Genomic DNA, 21833 nt, shown 5'->3' on the forward strand with positions numbered 1-21833 from the left:
TTTTATAAAATTAAATCAAATAGAATAAGTAACTAAAAAATAAAACTTTTTATCAACAGACAAACAAAAATAGATAAATAAACGGTATAAATATTATATTTTCTATCCTTAGCTATAAAAAAATTATCCTGAAATGTATCAAATGTACCTGAAATGTATCACAAGTATCAAATTCCAAACAACAAAATATAATAAATAATAATTAAGTATAAATTACCTATCACATAATAATCAGATAGATCTCCTTCACACGGTGCAGGCAAATAGGTAGCTGATGAAAAAAATTTCTAAGACTAGAGTACAGATGAGAGAAAAAAAAACAATCATGGAAGAGTTGCGCACAGTGTTCTTACCTAGTTTTACAGGGCTATAAAAAAGCAGGTTTTGATGTAAGCAAAATATTGTTAAATTGGCGACATTTCGACCGTTAGACAAAGACTTTCCGACTAAAATAAGTGAGTAAAATAGTTAGTAAGATCAAAGTGAACTTAAGAAAATTTCTGAAAAAAATTCCAGTATCTCTTTAAAATTCCCTGATTTTTCCAGGTTTTCAGCCAAATTTCCCTGATATTTCCAGGTTTTTCCCAGATTAAAAAAATTCCCTGATAATTCCAGGTTCTCCAGGTTTTCAAGGTGGGTGGCCACCCTGAGATGGCACTGAGTCATCTAGTAGGGGGTCAGCCTCTGGGGCGTGACCCCTCAAGGTTCTTAAAGGTGACTATTCTCATGGCGTTATTTTCAGGGCTTCTCCATAGATGGTCCAGCCATCTCCGCTTATTACTGCGGATGATTTGTGAAATTTAGAGCTGCTTGTAGAGACGGTAAAGCTTGAAGTTATATCTGATTAACCAGCATCCCCTTTCTTGAGTTCCACCAAAGATGGCTCGTAGGATCTTTTTTTCGAAAGCATACACTCTAAATCTGAATTTAGAGTTCAAGTTTGACTTCCATAAAGTAGCACAGGAAGTATGAGTGTCTTATAGAGTTTTAACTTTGTGTTTTGGCTGAGATTATTCGAACGTAGCTGTCTCCTCAGTTCGAAGAAACACTTATTAGCCATTTTGACTCTATTGTTGATTTCTGCTCTAAGTATGTTTTGATCGTTAACAATAATGCCAAGGCTTTACTTTCTTTAAAAGCTATCTCAATATAATATTTCACAAAAAAGTATCTTAAGACATAAAATAGCAAATAATGCATTACTTTCTACATCAATAATTACAAAATTATACATACTTATAAAGAAAACTTCAGGATAAATTACATTTTAGAATCATTTCAAGTGAAATCAACAAACAACCATTTCTTTCATGTCACTGATTTTTATGAAAATTTTTTGAAGAAAAGATCTTTAAGAAAAATGACTAAAAAAAATTTTTTTTCCAGAATTTTTGAACAAAAACTAGATTAGACTTTGACTCAACTTACAAAAATGACATAACTTACACATGGTGGCTGGTAAGTAAAAAATATCTGATCTCCATTTATGAGTCAATTTTCTAAAGTTTGGTATGATTAGAAAGGAAAAGTCAACACCGTGTAATTAGGATATTGAAATGCTGCAAATATAACATTATTTTTTAAAAAGTTTTATTAAAAAAAATTTTGGGAGAATTTTTTGGCAAAGTTTAAGAAATATTCACTGGGAAATAATAACTTTCACCATCAATTTTTTTTCACATTATGTTAAATATCATACTTTTAAACATAAAAAAAATAGAAAGGGTGTTTCTTGTCTAAAAATAAAAATTCATTTTTAGCCAAACTACAGCACAAAAACACAATTTATTGACCTCAATTTTTTTTTCATAATTTTAAATTTGATATTTTTTAATTTAAAAAAAGTCAAGAGGGTGTTTTTCATTTTTGGTCAGCAAAAAAATACAAATTTGTTTTTACTCAAAAAAACTTCAAGATTTTTTGTAGCTTAAAATCAAAGTTTCTTGATCTCAATTTTTTTCGTAATGAAAAGAAATCAAAAGGGTGTTTTTTTGTCAAAAATTAAGAAGTTGTGCTTATCCAAAATAAAACAAGATTTTTTTTATGCCACTATAAGTTCTACACCCCTTTCTTTCTGCTCTCCAATAACGTGGTTGCTCCATATAGTATTTAATCAGTTTATTTTTTTCCTTAAAAGTCAATTAAAAAATTCTTTTTATTTATAAAATATGGGGTAGTTATAATGTTATGTAAGCACATTACGTAAGGACACATGAAAGGATAACTGGATTTGATAGATAATAAACTGAAATTAATATATATATATATATATATATATATACAGTACAGAACCCGTTACCCGGAAATCAGAAAACCGGAATGAAATTCGATAAATTTTCCCGCCAATTTTTTTAAAAAATGTTTTTTTCCTCATAAGATTTTAGGATTTTTCTTTTGAAAGATACCTTACCATCATTTTGGAAATAATCATTAGTGTATTACTTCATCGTTTTTTCTTCTTTTTAAGATTATTTCCAAATTTATATATTTTTTTAGTTGGGATTAACAATAAAAAAAACGGCTTTTTGTAGCGATTCAGAAAACCGGAAAAATCAGTTATCCAGAATAGCGATGGTCCCGATCGTTTCGAATAATCGGTTCCCTACTGTATATATATATATATATATATATTCAAATGTTAGAATACAGAAAATGCAATACAATAATGAAATTGCAGGAAAAAAAGTTCAAATTGTGAAAAAAGTTTTTAGGCTAAAAACTCCTAAAGTTTTACAAGAACAAAAACAAAACAAAAAACTCTTCCATTGTTTTGAATGAAAATCTATAATGTTTAACAGCATGAGAAAAAAATACAGGTATATGAGAAAAAAATTGAGGCCTGTAAATTTCGCTTTTATAATACAAAATAAACTTTCATTATTTTGGTTAAAAGTCACTTATTATTCTTAATAAAGACAAAAATAAAAAAAAATTCACTTCATTTATCCTCTTAATTAAACTATCTTAATTAATATTTTAAAAACTACTTTTTATTTTTTAATGACCAAAACAAAAAACTTCTGAATTTTTATTTTATTTATGTATTTAATTTTCAAAAATATTGCATTTAACATAATGAGGGTAAAAATTCAGATACAAAACTATATTTTGTGCTGTAAAAAAAAAAAACTTAAATTATTGTGGCTAACCACTTTATTTCAATACTGGCCAAAAACAAAAAAACACCCTCTTGATCGTTTTTTTTTTAAAGAAAAATTAACAAAGTTAAAAAAAATACAAGAAAAAAATGAGGTCAAGAAATTTTGTGTGCAATTAAAAATAACTTGAATTATTTTGGCTAAAAATGACTTCATTTATTTAAAAACAAAAAACACCAGTATGATATGTAACAATATGAGAAAAAAAAAATCGAGATTGTAAAAGCTGTTACTTCCCAATAAAAAATTTGTAAAATTTGCTAAAAAATTCCACAAAAATTTTTTTTAATAAAACTTTTTAAAACTTATATAAATATTTTAAGCATTTCAATAGCGCAAGAGTCAGTTTCTTTTTTTTTCTTTTCTTTTTTCAAAAAAAAAAAATTGGGCAAGTAGGCTGGTTTGGATATTTTTGATTTTCTTGAAATTTTCAGGATATGTTCTTTATATAAAGCTATTAAACTTTTATTTTTGCAAAAAAATATCAATATTTTAAGAGCTTAAAACTGAATATTCCCTGGAATTTCCAAAAAAACATATTGATTTACAAGAGGCAATACTTTTTGAGAGAAGCACATTGATTTATAAGTAGCAATACTCTTTTATGAAATGAGTATATCATGACACAGACCATTATTACACATTCTACTCTATTAACACTAAGTGAAAACAAATATTTTTAATTAAAATACTGAAACCACTAACATACGGCAATTTTTTATTTTTTTTTAATTCAATGTTAAAGTAGGAATATAGTTAAGCGGTATTGACTCATTTTTTAGGTATCAAGAAAACTGGGAAATTTAAATACATGGAATAGCGATAGTCTCCAGCATTCTAGATAATTGGTTCTCTAATGTATTTATTTAAGCTAATAAATTCAATTATAACAGCTCATATATGAGTTAAAATATTAAAGCAAACTTGTAATACCAATACATAACAAGTTATCTAAGAAACTAATACATAGAAGCTGACAAACACTGAGATGAATTATAGTTTTTAATTATTATTATTTATTTATTTATTTATTTTTACAGAAACAGTAATATAAGTTTTCTTAAGTAGTTGATATTATAAATTAAAATCATGCAAAGTAAATTATGAAATAAATTGTTTAAAATAAATAGTTTTTTAAAAATTACAAAGAATAGAAAATCAGATTTAGATAGGATATTGAACAGTTAGTTTCCTTGATAAAAAAACAAAGAAAATTCTAATTAAATGCAAAATATGTCTACCTCCAGCATCAATCTAAGTTATGATAAATTTTTTCTTCTACTTCACAAATCCATGATAGATTTTTAACTCTCCTCTCCTTAAGTTGCAGTAATTGTCCGACATTAGCTGTTTGTTAGATGTAACCGCTATAAAAGAGAAATAAAACTATATTTAAGACACTTCAAAAACACTAATTAATGAAGTAAAAATTACTTACAATCTAAGCAATAAGTTGTTGTTTTTTTAATTCATGCACTACCACACTAATTCTATTCAAAACAATGTTACACTCGGAGACGTCTTTGTCACTTATGATGTTACATGAAGAGCCAAAAGTTTTTTTGCTTTTATAGGTTAGACAATTATTTTTGAAATCTTAGAAGACTACACTGTGGGTGGGAAGAGTTGTTATCGACAAGGTCAACCTTCATATATGAAAAGGTTCACCAACATAGGAATCGAGTTAACATGTCTTATATATTAGTGAATTAGAATTGCATTTTTGTAGTGGTAGACACACTACAGTACTCCCACAACAGAATTACAACTGAGATAGAATTCGCTGAATGGATACCACTAGTTGATTCATTGCTGTTTCGTGAAAAGCCAGGAGAGCTGTATTAACATCTCCGTACTTTTGAACGCTGATCATGAGAGCTGTATTAAGATCACCAAACTTTTGAGAGCTGTATTAAGTTCATGGCCGTTGTCACTCCTGCATTGCCTTTAGCAAGCAACAGCGCGAGGAGGTGGGTAATGTCAATATCGTAGTCACAAGTAGCAAGTCAACTGTTCAATAGGGACCATCCATCTTAGTAGGCAAGTGCGAATCGAAAAAGCGAATTTCTGTCAAGGCAGGTACGTTCACATCATGTCTGAAGGTCACCAATGTGGGTAGAGTCATATTGACAATGTCAACCATCATCTACGAAAAGGTACCCCGACATAGAATAAATTAAACATGTCCTAATACTTGTGAATTGCAATTGTATTTTTGTAGTGGTAGATACACAGGCCCGTCCCCAACGGGGTGAGGGGTGACTCCCCCCCCCCCCAGCGATATCATCCAGTCGGCAAATTCAGGTTGAGTCGGCATTTTTTTTTTTTTTTACAAGCCAAAATCCCGACTTTGCCAAAATTCTTTCATTGTCGGATATTTCATCGGTGATGAGATTTAAACGGATTTCAATGTTATCTGAATTTCGTTTCGGGATCCCAGACCCGACTCGACAAATCTTGTCAAATCTTTTTTTTCACTTTCAAAATATAGAGAAAAATTACAAATAAGAGCACCTATTAAATAGGATACTTTATTATTCAAAATATCTTATTTAAATTGTGAAATTCTGTTTAAATAACACAAATTATTAAATAATTTATATTTTCAATTAGTAAACGCTATTTTTCTATTATGAAGAATTTTACTAACTCCAAAGGACTCCTAACTCCAAAAAAGAAAATAAAAACATTTAATTTGTTAGCTACCATTCAGTTCATAACTTTTAAAATTCTATGATGATCGGATTATTACTTGAGTTCAAAATTTTTTAACCTAAAATAAAGTGTTCAGGGACTAATTCATATCTTTAGAACAATTTATCATGACATCAAAATTTGATATTCTCTATGGAAAATAGTTAAAATATATGTGATCCTCAATTCACCTTTATAAAAGTTTCTGTTTTGAAAATAAAATATTGTTTTTTGCTTTTAATATTTTTTTTTCAAGAATCCTAAGAATTTTGTAACATTAAATTGAGTTACACTCAATCGAATCAACACTTCGATCATTTCACACAATTTGAGAATGGTTGCCGAGTTCAAAGTGCTAAATGTTTTAATTTTGGATTCAGTAATTATTTCAATAAAAATAAGGTGAAAATAGAGAATTCCGAATATTCACGGAGAAGTAGCAATTCTGTTTGATCAAGCCGCTACTGGCACTATGAAAAGGCGCAAAAAAGGATGGTGCTGCGAATCGATCTTGTGAAGCAGCAGACAAAACCCCGGATATTTCTGTCAACTTGAAAAATCGAGGGTCTTTTAAAAGTGGTTAGCTAGAAATGCCTTAAGCTATATTTTCTCATGTTTTCTCTCACTCCTTCTGAGAATAAAGACAATATCTTTGTCCATGTGGTTAAAAAGGGGAAGGAAGGGGCTCAAAGCACAGGCAGCTGTGGTACCAATTACTTCACTGACCTGTCTTTAACTGTCTAGTACGGGTATTTAGTTACTCAAAGCGTATTTTATAAATTCATATTATTATTGAATAAAATAGAATATCCGCTCACATGCCAACGATCATCCTATCTACCGCAGTCTAAGTTTTGAATGTAAGTATAATTTTTTTATGAATACATATTTATTATTTGTAGTCTCATTGTTTAAATATTAAGTTTAATTAAATTGCATTAAATGTGTTATTACTTTCCAATTAAATTATTTCGGGTAAAAATTGATTTTTATGAAGCAGATAAAATTATTTTTTTAATCTTTTTTGTGTAGTAAAATAATTAAGAGAAAGAAAAAAGAGCAATTAAAAATGCTATGTTATTTATATTCATTAGTAGGAGCTAGGGATAGAAAAAGATAAATCACATTTGAATTCTGAAAATTAGAATTCTTTTTCTGTTTTTTACTTTTTACTAAGCTTTTATTTTGTGCTTGAAATAGTATTTTTTTTTCTTTTTTATATTTTTTCAGCTGAAATTATTTTTTATAGTTCTTATTTAATTGAAATTTCAAATTCTATATTTCTTCGTAGGCTTTGTTTTTATAAGTCCAAACTGCAATCCTTTATGAAGAAAAATGTACTAATGCTAATTTTATTGAAAATGTAATGTGTTTAAAAATAGAAAATTGAGTTTTTTTTTAATAAATAATTCTTCTTAGTTATTTTGCACTGTCGTCCCCACTTAATCGCATAATCGAATTACCCGCTTATAAGAATGAAATTTAATGGAACCAAATCATTTTAGAAGAAACTAATGTTAAACTCCCCCGTTTAAACGGTTATTTGTTGTTTTTTGCCCCCGCCTAATTGCATAAAGAAGTGGTACTCAAATGAAAAAAATATTGTTTATTTTTGAAAAATGTTTCACCAGCTAAAATGGAAATTCCCTTTTTCAGTTAAGATAAAGATACAATAGGTGGTCACTTCAATAGGGATTTCTTATTCATTAGTAGGTGTTTGGGGTTGCAACAAATGAAAGAATTTTCAGCCAGATGAAATTGATTAAAAACTATTTTCAAACAACAATGACCACTGAACGCCTAAATTCACTGCTTTTACTCAAAGCAGAAAAAGATATTGTTGACAATATTAAGCGTGATAAGTTGGCAGAATATTTTTTGCTTTTAAAACAACGTCAAAATAAATTTATGTAGCTAATATAATATAACGTAATTTTACTAATATCTTAATTTTTTATCATTTTTACGTGAATTTCTTAATTTATAATTTAAATGGCAAATATTTTCAATGTTTTTCTACATTTTTTTTCTTATTTTTTAAAAATGAAAGGTCAATTTACTTTTGAATGAATTTTGTTTTGAATCAATATCTTATAGAAGTCTGTATTTGCCGATTATGACTTACTTTCTCATCTTCAAACAGTTGCTGTAATTAGCTTCTGGTAACAACGTTTAAATGAAACGAAAGATATATTTTAATTACCAATTGATTTTTCAAAAAATATTTAAATATAAAGTAAAAAATATTTAAATAGAAAGTAAAAAGTATTTCAAAGTTGCGTTGAAAAACATTTAAATTTACAACTTTATTTTTTAAAATTATTTCCACAAATAATTATTGCTTAATATTACTGAAAACTTATTTTAATTGAATAAGTTTCAGCTTATTTAAAAATAGTTTTTTTTTCTTTAATATTTTGTAACCATTTTAATAATTAAAATTAATAGAAATGTAAAAAGTATATTTTCTTTGCATTATTTTGAATAATTGCTGGTACTATTTAGTTATCAATAATACCACATTTTTCACCCATGGCGGTTGCATTTTTAAGTGCTGTAAAAATTATTTCGATGAATAGCATTATGTTTATAACTAGTCGAAATGATTTCAAAATAAACTTTGGAAGCTTAAGTTTTGTGGCGCATTTGAACTCTTTGATTTGATTTGTTTTACCTTTGATTATCAAGCTTTAGCCATATACAAATTGTGTATATATATATATATATATATATATATATATATGTACATGACAGTCGGCAAAATAAACTTCAACACCCCCCCTCTCGAATCGGTTAGGGACGGGCCTGTAGATACATCACAAGCAGAAATACTGAACATTTTTTAAAACATTTTGAAAATACTGATTAGATTTTTTTTTCTATCTATTATTTTGAATGAACTAGGAAGAAGCCATAAAATTATATAAAAACTATATTTTTATATTTTATAAGGAAAAACATAGTGAATAAGCTATATTTAAAAATTTAAACATTTATAATGTAATATTACAGTTTGAAACAAACAACAATATTACAGCACAAAAACATACATTTATTAAAATTAAATTATTACAAAAAATAATTTACCTGATTAGCAAGAAAGAGACTTTATCCTTTAGACTACTTCAAATTTATTTCTTTACACTATGTTATCACAAAATAGTGACACTTCTCCATTGCCATACAAAGTATGTTTATCATGACAAGAAATTGTAATTGCCCTTCCTGTAATAAATATATCATTTTTAGAATTGAAACAAAAATATATTCCTATAAAACATTTTTCTTGTATTGCAGACAAAATTTTGATTATGTAAAGCGCAAATTTTGTAATTTAAAACATGAAATAGTTTTCTTTTTTTAATTAACAATAATGAGAAATAGGACAGCTCATTTGTATATCTTTGTGTAAAAAAATATGTAGTGACCAAACTTCGCAGATTAAAATTATTACAAACAAAATTATCTGTATTTAAAGGTTTAATTCTGATTACAATTAAAAATATTTATTTTGTTAGAATTATTATCAACTAGTTTAATTCTTATAAATTTTTCTTTTTCAGGGGGTTTATTAATTTTTTATAAATGATTTTAAATTCAAAAATTATTTTTTAAATAAATATCTTTTTTTAAAAAAAATGCATCTTTAAATGTTAATTTTCTCATAATTTTCAGATGAAATTTTAGAAAAAAGCTTTCAAGTTTATCCATTAATCCTTTTTTTTTAGTTAACTTTTTTTGAAAAAAAATTGCGCACAGTAATTGTCTTAAAGCATGGCTTTTAATTATTTTTTATGAACAACAAAATTTTCTCCTATTTTGATAATGAATGAGAATTACTTTTCTGATTATTATAATAGGCATAAAATAGCATAAGAGGGTAATTTAAAAATTGTTGAGGATCAAATTCAGTTATCACCCTGTCTTTTTTAATTCCTAGGGAGAACTATGAATATGCTTAGCATAATAATAATAGAAATTAAGATGAATTTTATTTTTATTGATTTATTCTTGTTTTACTTATTTTTAAAAAAACTGAACATAATGGACATTCACAAAAACATTAAATAGAAAAAAGGTTTAAAAAAAGTTATTTCCTTGCACCCCAAGTAACGAAAAAATACTGAAATTTGTAAAAAAACATTTTACATTTTTAGTTTTAAACATAATAATTTTATAAAATTAAATTTAGTATCAAGATAAACTAAATAAGTTTTGTACAGCGATTTATTATGCAGTATAAACTTAAATAAACAATTACTGTAAAAAAAAAAGATTTTAACAAACTTTTTGTTATTAGATTATCAGCAGTTACCTACTGAAGAACACTTAATTTTCAAAATTCAATTTGAATCACGAAAATCAAAATGTGCTTTAATGAGCATTACAATTATAACTGTTTTTCCTACAATTTAGACATTTTATGTATTGCAATTGTGTCAAGATATTTTAATTTAAAATGTTTATTTTTAACACTAACCTTCATAAATCTGAAAAAATGTAAAATGTAAGACCTTTAGGAGCATAATAAATTCACCTAACTATTATTGACGTCATCGATATTTATTTAATGGGGGAATTTGGTACAACTGGTTTTGTGTAAATAGGCACTCTGATATAAGCTTCCAAAGATACTCATATAGGAACGTGATATAGGTAGAGGAGAGAGGGGTACATTTCAACAACTAGAATTTCTGCCTTCTAATATTGCTTAATGATTTTCCAATATACCAGACAATAAGCTTTAACTACGCATAACTGTTGACATTTAGTTTTAAGCACTTTCTTTTTACCGCTGTTGCGTTACTCCGTGGAACATGTTTTAACATTCCAAAAGTAAAAAGACAGTTTTGATTTTAAAACTGTTTATCTATCAGTAATCTTTTAATAAGGTAAGTGATATTTATTCATCTGCTAGATTATTAATTCTGCTTCTAACTGTATTATTTATTAGTAAAAAGTCTTTTTCTTAAGTGGCTGATAATACTTCAACCAAAATGTCTGTACCAGGGGCAGATTTCAACAGAGCTTAGGGGGCACATTTCAACAGTGTTGAAAGGAGCCCCAGGCTTATTATTTTTTTTTGTGAAGTAATCTTTCAGAAGTCATTAGTCTGCAAACAGCCCATTAATTATGGTTGTTACATTCAAACTACTCAACTTTTTCTGTAAGGCAGTATTCTAAATTTTTGGAAAAACATGTGAATGTGTTAAAAGAAGTATGTTTGTAAAAAATGTTCAGTTATATGAAATTTTTTTAGAAGCTTAAAATCAAGATTCAGTTAGTTGCATTGTTGTTGAAAATAGAATTTATTTACAAAGAATTCATTAAAAGCGTCAATAAAATAATTATTTTATAAAAATATTCAAGAAAATTTGATTTAGAGTGAAAATAATTTAATTTTAAGAAAATTGAAAAGTTTACACAAGTTTTTGATGTCCAGCAAGAAACTCTGCTTTGTGAATACATAATTACATGTTCAATTCTAAATTATGGTCTAACTTACTGACAAGTTCCACAACTTGCCTATGATTATGCAAAGCGTGTCAACTCCAAAATTCCAAGTAGCTGGGACAAAAATGAAATGTCTGGAATTGACTGAGTTAAAGGTTCTATGAAGTGTCACCCACAGCTTACTTTAAGAAAACCGGAAAACATCAGCTTCGCAAGAGCTACAGCTTTCAATAAAGAAAATGTTGAAGAATTTTTCACCAATTATGACAGAGCTCATACTTCTGGTCATTTTACAGTGGATCAAATATATAACTTGGATGAAACTGGAGTTTTAACAGTTGTTCCAGCTCCGAATGTCGTTGCCAACCAAGGAGCTCGTCTGGTGGGACAGGTAGTTTCTGGAGAGTGAGGAAGCATGAAGCATTATTATTTAATCAATGCTTTATTTTCCAGAAAAAGAGGATATTAGTAGTATAGAAAGAAATGACATTAAAATCAAACTGCCTAAATCAAGTTTAAGCTGAGTAACAGCTCGAGCTGTATTTTTCATGACATTTTCTGTAAACTAAAGATTTTATTAAAGACAAAATAATGTAGAAAAAAACCTAAATCAATCCAATATGTTCATTCATTATTATTATTTTATGAAATAATTCTTAAGCAAAAAGGAAAGCAATAATTCTTAAGCTTAAGCAATAATTCTTAAGCTGTTGAAAGGTGCCCCCCTCTCCTCTACTGTATTAATAATTCCTTTTTCATGTGGAGATCAAAAGAAGAAAATTGCCCCAATATATATTTGATATTAAATGTTATCTTCTTTTTTTAATTAGACATTTTTTTTTACTTTCAAAGCTTTCATCCGGACTTTAAATACCATGAGTTGCAGATTAATTATTAAATTAAAATTTTATAATTATGAAATATGTCAAAATCTTGCAAACAAAACAAATAAAAAAGTGAATTATGACTCACATTGTTTATTGTGTTCAAATTTAATTATATTATTTGAATTGCATTTTTTATAATGATAGATAAAATCATCAGTAATAGATATTAAATAAATTTCAATTAAACTAATACGTATTTAAGATTTCGTTAACGGCTAGTAAAACATTTATTTAAACAAGCTAAATTTCTAGCTTCCTACTTACTTGTTATAGAAGAATTCTATTAATGTTTTTTTAAAAATAGATTTTACTGCAACTAAGTTGTGTGCACTGGTCATGTAAAAGACAAAACAAATGCAGTCTCACAAAAAGTTTATATTTGTGTCTCATATATCAAATATTTTATGTACCCCCTTACCAAAAAGTAAATAAAAACGAGAAAAAAACTGGCTAAAATTGGGAAAGAAAAAGAGTAATATCACTTTTAAAGAAAAAAACATAATAATATCACTTTTAAAATCAAAATTTTGAACAATATAGCAACAATATTAAGCGACATTAAAAAAATATATATATTGGCACTTTTAGGTAAATATCTTAATACATTTTAAATTCCAAATGAAATGAGAGAAACAAGTAGATTCAAGGAGATGGTGCATCTGAAATTCATCATCACAATTATGAGTAATGATAAATTTTAAGCGAAAAGTGAACCAGTATAAGATTTCAAATTTACTTACATTGAAATGCTAATAAAAAATAATTGAGGTCACCAGTTAAAATATTATTTATTGGATTAAACTCTAAATTGAAAATAACAATTGTTCTTTACACTTATAAATAGGGCAAATCCAATCAATGTACAAAAATTTTAATCTCTATCCAAAAACTGGATCTGTCTCGGATATTAAGTATAATTTGAAACATCTCTCAAACATTCTAAAAACATCCAAATATCGAAAACATATCAATAGTAAAAATTCAAGAAATATGTAAAATATCCATATCTAGGATTTAAGATATATCTGGATACCTCCAAATATCCATAAATTATATCTCAGAGAAGTCTAAATCCACATACTTCAACGTATTTAAACCTCTATAAACATTGGTTACGTGACAGATATGTTTGGATATACCTGTGATATTAGTAGCTGTATGGGTATACATTCCATCGTCTGATTATCATCTTTTAACAAATACATGCAGAAATGCATAATATACACAAATGTGCGATTTTTCACTATTGCGGGAAGATTTTTAACTTTACTCTTTATAAAAATTAAAAAACAGTCAAAATTTCCATACTCTAACTCCGCAATCAGTTTAAGAAAATTTGATTACAAGAACAGAAAATTTTTAAGTCAATAACTAGTTCTATACCTCCAAAAAGCTGCTACATTAAAAAAAAAAAAAATTTTAATTATGCCGATATATAGTAATCTGAGTTTTATAAAAAATCACAACACTTTGAAAAAAAGCATTGACTTTTGAACAAATTTCAACATTAACATTAGATGGCAACAAAAAGGTTGAAACTAGTTAACAAGAGTCAATAATTGCTGGTAGAAAGTTTTTTAGTTCAGAATTGGTGTTTGCAGAAAATTTTTCATTTTATCAAAGTCTGCACATATGATTAATTTATAACTAATATATTGGTGGTCCAAATCATTATAAATTGTATTTATTAAGTCAAAATATGAAAATAAAGCATATCACTTAAATTATAATTTCATATTATACAATGTTATTACATGTTTCATATTATGCATGCAACTTTCAATGACTATCAATCTAACCATCATTTATTTAAAAGTGAGAAGCGTGAAGTGGTCGAAATATATATCAGAGATTATTTATAGTATAAGTGAAATTTGATTTACAAATTACTCATGGCTAATGAAAACAATATAAATGAAAAATAACGAAATATGTATTCATCGTTTTAGAAAAAAAATGAACACCCCTTTTAATATAAGCCGGCAAGTAACGAAAACATAGTGAAATTATAAAAATATCAATATTATTTTGAAAAAACATTTGTAATAAAATTAACGCGAGAAAATTAATTGCATTTAAGACCTGAAATTAAATATTAACTTCTTCCGAAGTCAGTTAAAAAAAAAAAAAGAGGCAATAAAAACACGTGTATAACCACGTGTCTTTGTATATGAAGTGGACACGCAGGTCCTTCTCTTTTAGACTTGACCGAACAACCACTCGGTCAACAAGTTTTCGGACATTAGCCCCTACCGGCACTTGCAGCTTCTAACGGAGTCTGTGATCGTACAGGACATTTGTTTACATTTCAGGTAAATATGAAAATAAGTAAAAATAGGCTAATTTCCCTATAAAATATATTAATTATTCAGGGAAAACCATAATTATTCGAGAATTAAAAGTTAAAATAAACCTGCATTTATGTAAAATAAAATAAACGAATCACTAAGCCCAGTAATACATTACAGTGCAATGATGTTTCAGAATGTTGTCATTAGGCCTGACGTCATTTTACACTCAAATATAAATTTTAAGAAATTTATTCTAACTTGACTTTTACCGTTACCCTTCATTACCAAAGGAACTTAATAAAAAAAATATGAAGCAAATAAAATTGCATAAAAAATTGACATTTATGTTTAGAAAATATTTATTCGCACCTCAAACTATTCAAATAAGGTGAAAAGAAAATATAATACTATACTCAGCCAATGCTTCGAAAGCAGACAACTGCTTCTTCAACAACACCATTTCAATTTTTAGTCACTAGATGTCATTACAATACCATTCTTTTTCTCTTCACCAGACGACAATTATTGCTTTATCAAGGTGACCTATTATTTAAGTAGTAATTTTTATTTATGCACTGATTTATTAAAAATATTATTCAAATTAAGAGTAAAATAAAATGCGGAATGAATAAAAGTGGGCCATCTTATTTAAGCAGCTTATTTTATTATTGAGACTAATCATTTGTTGAAACAATCGATTCATCAACTTTATTAAGAAAAAAGCTTACACGGCATGAAAAGTGCAATTAATTAATATGTATGTAATTGGCCTGTTCAAATCTTAATTACCTACAACTGGTTGCACTTATTGTCGTATGAATATTAATAAATAAACGAGCAATTAAAGCAAAAATCTAGATTTAATTTTTAATTGCGAATGATTCGAATCCATTTGAAAATAAAAATTTTATAAATATGGTTGATAGATGAATTAATCATTAAAATTATTTATTATAAACTTAATGATTTTCAAAAATATCTGATATATGATATTAACTGAAATAAAATATTTGAAATTCGAAAAGGAATTTTCGATTGCATTGGGGTTATCTGTTATTACTGACACAATGCCGTGCTCAATGGAGGGGAGGGGGTGCTTTAGAGCTTGGCTCTTTACAAAAAATTTAGAGCTTTTTTAATTTTTTTTTTTCAAAGAAAATAGTCGAGAGTTCTTTTATATAGAAATAACAGAAATAAAACTTATGCCCAGTCTTGACAATAATATATCTTCTGTTTTTTTGAAAATAAATATTTATTGTCAAAAAACAAGTCAAGATTATTTTCTCATCCCAAAATATAAAAAGGGAATTAAAATCATTAAAAACAATTTGATCGCTTGATAAAAGCATTGAAAATTATTTTCTATATTAGATTTTTAAATTATTTTATAAACTTAAATCAGGGGTGCTCCTACGGGGGGGGNGGGGGGGGATAAGTCACCTTATCTATTCTTAGAGGAGGTCATTCTTTTTTTTTAAATATGTTTTTCGTGGTTTAAAAACCGTAAATAAAATTTAAGGAATATAATTTTTGTATTAAAATAAAACAGTAGTTTTAATTAACTTTTAAGGTGAAGGACTATTTTTTAAAATATTTGTCGTTGGGGCTACTATTTTAATAATTTTTATTACATCTTTATTTTATTTGAAAAAGGTGATGGAGAAATCTAAGTTATTACGCAACAAATCCATGTTCCTTGTGTGTTGAAAAGTTTTCTTTCATAGAAGATGGAATTGATGCATTTTGCTTAGATTGTATATTAACGGTATAAGAATCAAATTCTTTGGTATCAGCTTACAAAGAATTGAAAAATAATGTCAGCATGGATGACCTTTTAATAGAGCAGAAGAAAAAGACGAACATAAAGAAGTTTTATTGAACCATTTTACTTACATAACATCTTGTTTTCCGATTATCTTGTAATTTCATTAACAACTAACTGAACAACAATAATTGTTCAGTGGAGAGGGCACTAAGCAAAGTTAAACTTAATATAAAATAATTTAATTTTTATATTTTTTAAATAAGAAACAACGCATGGTTTTGCTCAAGGAAATAAGAAATGAAATATTTCTAGTAACTTAACAAAAAATCGGTCTCGCAGGGAACTGATCGTAAAGACACGGTTCCCAGTAGAACACCAAAGTCAAGCATCACTGGTTGCGGTCAGTAAGCGAGTGGGTGACCACTTTGATTCGCCTGCGTAGGAGCCGAGGGTGCGTGGTATCGGTCCTCGTTTAACTGTTCTACCGTAAAGTGTTCGACTTCGCGCTCAGGTCGTCGGGCTGCCGAAGCAGGGGAGCCATCCCTTCTGCAGAGGATCAAAACTGCGATGGCGTGTCTTCGGATCATCCTCAAGGATGTTTCCCAGACAGTCGCCAATAGCCCGTTGTGCAGCTCTAGTGCGACGTAAATAAAGTACCTACCTACCTAATCAAAATCGAGGTGATGAAGTCTCAGTTGATTTTCCAGGTATTATGTTCATTTTATTTTAAAATGGCATCACTCGCAGCGTTGGTTGGAGAGTTGGAGACAGTGAGTTCGATCCTGGCTGCTGACAAAATGCAAAGTGCACGTTAAATCTGTCGTGGCTGAAAGTCCTCTCGTTGATTTGAGGTGTGGAAGTTTGGAGAGAGGGGTATCAGCTCAGGAGCCGACCACATCGTCTGACCAGGGTCAAAAATTCGTAGCATTCCTACCATGGCAGTAAAAAAATAGAACTCTGAAAAAAGGGTTAGGTGCTTGGTCATGGTTGGGTGATGATGATGTTGTTATTGTTATTCGAACGTTATTATCATTGTTATCAATGGTTTTTTGGGCATTATTATTGGCTTTTTGATGTTGTTATTCTTATTTGAAAACCTCTGATTTATCATCTGTTTTCTTTAAAAATTGCATCCTCTTAATTTATTTACGTATATTTATTTTTTTTAAATTATTGAAACTATATTCCTTGAAGTTAGCTTGTAATGTCCTATCATTAATACCGATAACGTAAATTCTTGTTACTCATTTTAATATAAAATTTATTTAAAATGAACATTGTCAGGATCCTGATTCCTCTCAAACGCATTTGATTGACCCCTGACCTGAGGGTCAGAAGGTAAGGGACACGGGAAGTGTCGTTCCCCTACATTTGGGGTGGAGCGAAGGACTTTTTCTTGTGAGAAAGAGAATTTTTAGTTAGTATTAGCTTGAACGTAGAAGAGTTGGGAATGTAGAGAAAGTATGAACGAGAAGGGAGCAGTAGAGCTACGGAATATTGCATTCTGCAGTTCATATATATTTTTGTATCTTATTGTAAATAATTATATAACCCAGATTCATGAAATAAATAAGTTATACCAGCAAGTCCATGGTCATCATTAAGATGATTTCATTAAACGAACCGAAAAGTGTTCCCAAAAAATTAATTCAAACTATATCAACTCTATTTTTTGTTACTCGTTATATTTTATTTCTAATTTTTTCAACCAAAACCATTAAAAAGTTGATATTTTTTTAATTTAAATTTTTTTATTTCATTTTATATATATATATATGTGTGTGTGAAATGGTACAGTCGGACCGAGCAGGGAAACAGACACAGGATTTTAATGAAATCAGATGTATTTTATTTAGATCGTGTTCTTATGGAAGACCAGCGAAAAGTGATGTTAACTCCATTCAGGATCAGTCTTTCTGGTAAGGAAAATCTTGCAAAAATCCGAAAATGTCTCTATTTAGGAAATAGAGGGAAATCTTAGAAATTACTACTATTGGTTAATGAGCTTGCTCGAGTGATTCCCACGGCTTAAAAGGGAAAAAAGTCTCTACGTAAATTTATGCATAGTTGGGCCAAAAATAGAATTAGAAACAGGATGTAGCTATTAAAAGTGTGAGAAAGCAATTCGATTTAAATAATTTATTAGTAATAAAAGTAGGAGTTGTTTTATAGCGAAGAAACTAACATAAAAAGATTAATAGAAGCTTTTTATGTTGCATCCCCCCCTCGCCGAAAAATTTTAACTAATATCTAAAAATTATCCCTTTGCAAAACTTTCCCTATGATGACACAATTAAAATAAAAAGAATTAAATTGCAATTTTAACAAGATATAAAGTAACATGAATTATAAAAAATACTCATTAGTACACAATGAAAAAAGAAAACTTTTTTTTTTTCATAAAGTGTTCTTGGAAGAAGAATTTTTATTTATTTATTTATTTTTTTTTTTTTTGAAGTAGCGCTACCATCAATTTGAAGTGTTAGATCTTCATTTTCAATTAGTTTTTGTGATTCAAGTTTTTTCAGTCCCTTGAAAATCACGATAAATAAAGTTATTCCTCCTACAAACACAATTTAAGCAAACTTTTCACTTAGATAAGAAAATCTATAAAAATTTTCTAAAAATGCAAATATTAAAAAACATGAAAATGCAAGTAATGTGAGATATAAAAATACAAATTGACACTTTTTTTTTTCAAAAAAAATTCAATCTGAAATTTGTATTCAGGATTTGAAAATAAAATGTAAAAAAAAATTGACACAATGGTCTTTAATCTGAAGTTTAAGACTTCAGTGTTATTAGGGGAAAATTTTTGCTGGATTAGGGGCTGTATTCCCCAAAAGGAGGAAAACAGTCCCTAGTCTCAACAATGATGTGCTGGAAGATCCTAGTTTCAACAGATGCTTAAGTATTCATTTTTTTGGTTTTCACCATAGAGAAAAACTACCATCGCCCCATATCCTTTTAGATTGGGTAAACATTGAAGTTGAAGAAGAAAATTTGAAAGGTCGGATCTTCCACAAAAAAAAGGGATCCACAAGTTCATTGAACCATGCGTAATGCTGTCATATTTGGTGCTTCTAATTTTATTTCAACAATGAAAAATCATTAAATTTAATAATATAAAAAGTATATATTATTAATTCTATTATTTAAACTATTACATGTTTTTTATTCGTTACATAATTTCAGTTTGTCAGGTGGGTGGTACCTTCGCAGTTTTGATATATGAACTATTTCTGTATTTTCTTTATTATGAATATTCTTTTTATTCATTTTATAATTAACATCAGAAATTTTTTCAAGAATTATATATGGACCGGAAAAAGTTGGGGTAAGTTTCCTAGTATTGGGGTATTTAAAATCTTCACACATTACAGTATCATTAGGGGAAAATTCAATATGTAACTAATGGAACTTTTCCATTAGTTTCGGGTCTATGGGCTGTAGTTAACAATTGTTTGATTTTGCTATGTTTAAGAAATTTTTTAAAATGGGAAGAAGTAAACGCGGCATTTCTATCACTCAAAATATTTTTAGGGGTTTGAATTTGAAAAATTTGGTGCAAAAAATTAACAAAAGTTTCCGTAGTTATTGATTTAGATGCAAAAGACCACATATATCGCGTGTGATGATCAATTACTAAAGTTAAATATTTTTTGGTAGAATTGTAATAATTAAAACCACCTACACTATCGATTGCAATTATTTCAAAAGGTTTGTCAACTGGGGGCATTTCCTGAAGTAATCCGAATCTTTCCTGTCTAGGTTTTTTATTAATTTGGCACGTGTGACAATGTTTGTTAAAATTTGAAATGTCCAAAGTAATATTTTCCCAATAGTAAACAGAAGTAAATTAATAGTTTTTTGAATTCCTGGATGGCCAAATTTTTTATGAGTAAATTCAAGTAATTTATGTCTTAAAGAAAATGGAACAACAATTTTGGTAAAACCCTTTTTGCGTAAACACAAAACATTATCTATTTTAATAAAATTTCCAGTTAAATAATCATTTTGTTGGGCTTCGCGAATTTCGTCTAATTGCAAAAAATGTGAAGAATGGCTTACATTATTTAAATCAATATCACTATTGTGTTCAATATTGTCAGGAATATCTCGGGATAACATGCCAGCTTCAAAGTTCAAGGTGCCTTTTATGTATTTTATATCATAATCATACATACTTAATAGTAAAGACCAGCGGAACAATCTACCTATCAGATTTTTAACATTTTTTAACCAAACTAATTTATTGAACCTAAAAATCGTTGAAGAAACTTAACATTAGTTGGAGGTTTCAAGTTTTTAATTGCTTCAATGTTGTTGTTATCAGGAGTTACTACACCATTATATATTTCATAACCCAAAAATTGAATTTTATTTTGCAAAAAAGAACATTTAGAAGCTTTTAATTTTAAGTTTTCAAATCTACATATTTCAAAAATTTCCTTTAGATGATTTAAATGTTCTTCAAAACTATTAGAATAAATTATGATGTCATCAAAATAATTAGCTGCAAATGAAACTTTATGTTTAGTGAGTATTCTACGTATTGTTCTTTGAAAAATACTAGGGACGTTCTTCCTCCCTAATGGCAATCTTAACCATTCGTATAACCCACTGTTGGTGACAAAAGCAAGTTTTTCAGTGTCCTCAGGGTTGATTGGAATTTGCCAATAACCACTTACCATATCGAGTCTACTAAAATAAACACTGTTCCCTAATTTATCTATAAGAGTTTCTATAAGAGGTAATGGTTCTGCATCTGATTTAGTAATTTGATTTAATTTTCTGAAGTCTATACACAATCTACTTTTTTTATTTTTATCTTTTTAATAAGCTAAAGTTACTGGAGCAGAATAGGGAGAAGAGCTTTCTTTAATTATATTATGCTTTAACAATTTTTCAATTTGTTTATCTATTTCTTCTTGTTCTTTTGGGGAAGTTTTGTATGCTCGTAAGGATACTGGTAAGTCTGATGTTAATCTTACCCTTTGAGGTTCAATTCTTATTGTCCCTACATCATATTTATCTTTAGCAAAAATATCTGAAAAATCTTCTATAATTTCTATAATAAAACTTCTATAATAAAAGTTGGGAATTTTTTTCATTATCTTGAATTTGCATAATTCTATCAACATGATTCTGACAGGGCTATAGGGTTATACTTTTTAAGGGTATGTTCTGAATGCAAAGTCGTGAACTTCGTCCGATCTAATATTTTAAAATTAGTTGCATTATTTATATTGTAATTAACTAATTGTAATTATTTAAATTGTTTCCGTTGTTTATGACTATGATTTAACTATTACATTCACAGCAACAAATTAGTTAACAAAAAATGATTTATCGATCGAAAACAAATTAAAAAGAAAAAAGTGCATTAACATTTAATTAATTTTGTAATTTTACTCCTTTAAATTTGTTAATGTTGAGCAAGACATTTTGTAGATGCATTCTAATCATAATCACATGAAATGGTTTTTCGCTCCGCAAAAACATATTGAATCAGGAATAATTTGTGATTTACATATTGATTCTGACATAGATTGGAATTTAATCATGAATATAAATTTTCAGT

General features: G+C 27.9%; 1 protein-coding gene across 1 annotated transcript in view; it reads right to left on the reverse strand.

The window, feature by feature from the left end:
- Window positions 1-12778, reverse strand: part of LOC107454822 (xaa-Pro aminopeptidase 1) — a 138090-nt gene extending 125312 nt beyond the window's left edge. Inside the window, exons 1-4 of the mRNA XM_071187627.1 lie at window positions 12458-12778; window positions 8940-9077; window positions 4400-4525; window positions 354-367 (exon numbers count right to left, since the gene is read on the reverse strand). Coding sequence (XP_071043728.1) covers window positions 354-367; window positions 4400-4408 — 23 coding nt within the window. The 5' untranslated portion in view covers window positions 4409-4525; window positions 8940-9077; window positions 12458-12778. The remainder of the gene's footprint in view (window positions 1-353; window positions 368-4399; window positions 4526-8939; window positions 9078-12457) is intronic.
- Between the last annotated feature and the right edge of the window lie 9055 nt (window positions 12779-21833).

The sequence above is a fragment of the Parasteatoda tepidariorum genome, chromosome X1, assembly GCF_043381705.1.
Source record: "Parasteatoda tepidariorum isolate YZ-2023 chromosome X1, CAS_Ptep_4.0, whole genome shotgun sequence".
NCBI classification, from domain to species: Eukaryota; Metazoa; Arthropoda; class Arachnida; order Araneae; family Theridiidae; genus Parasteatoda; species Parasteatoda tepidariorum.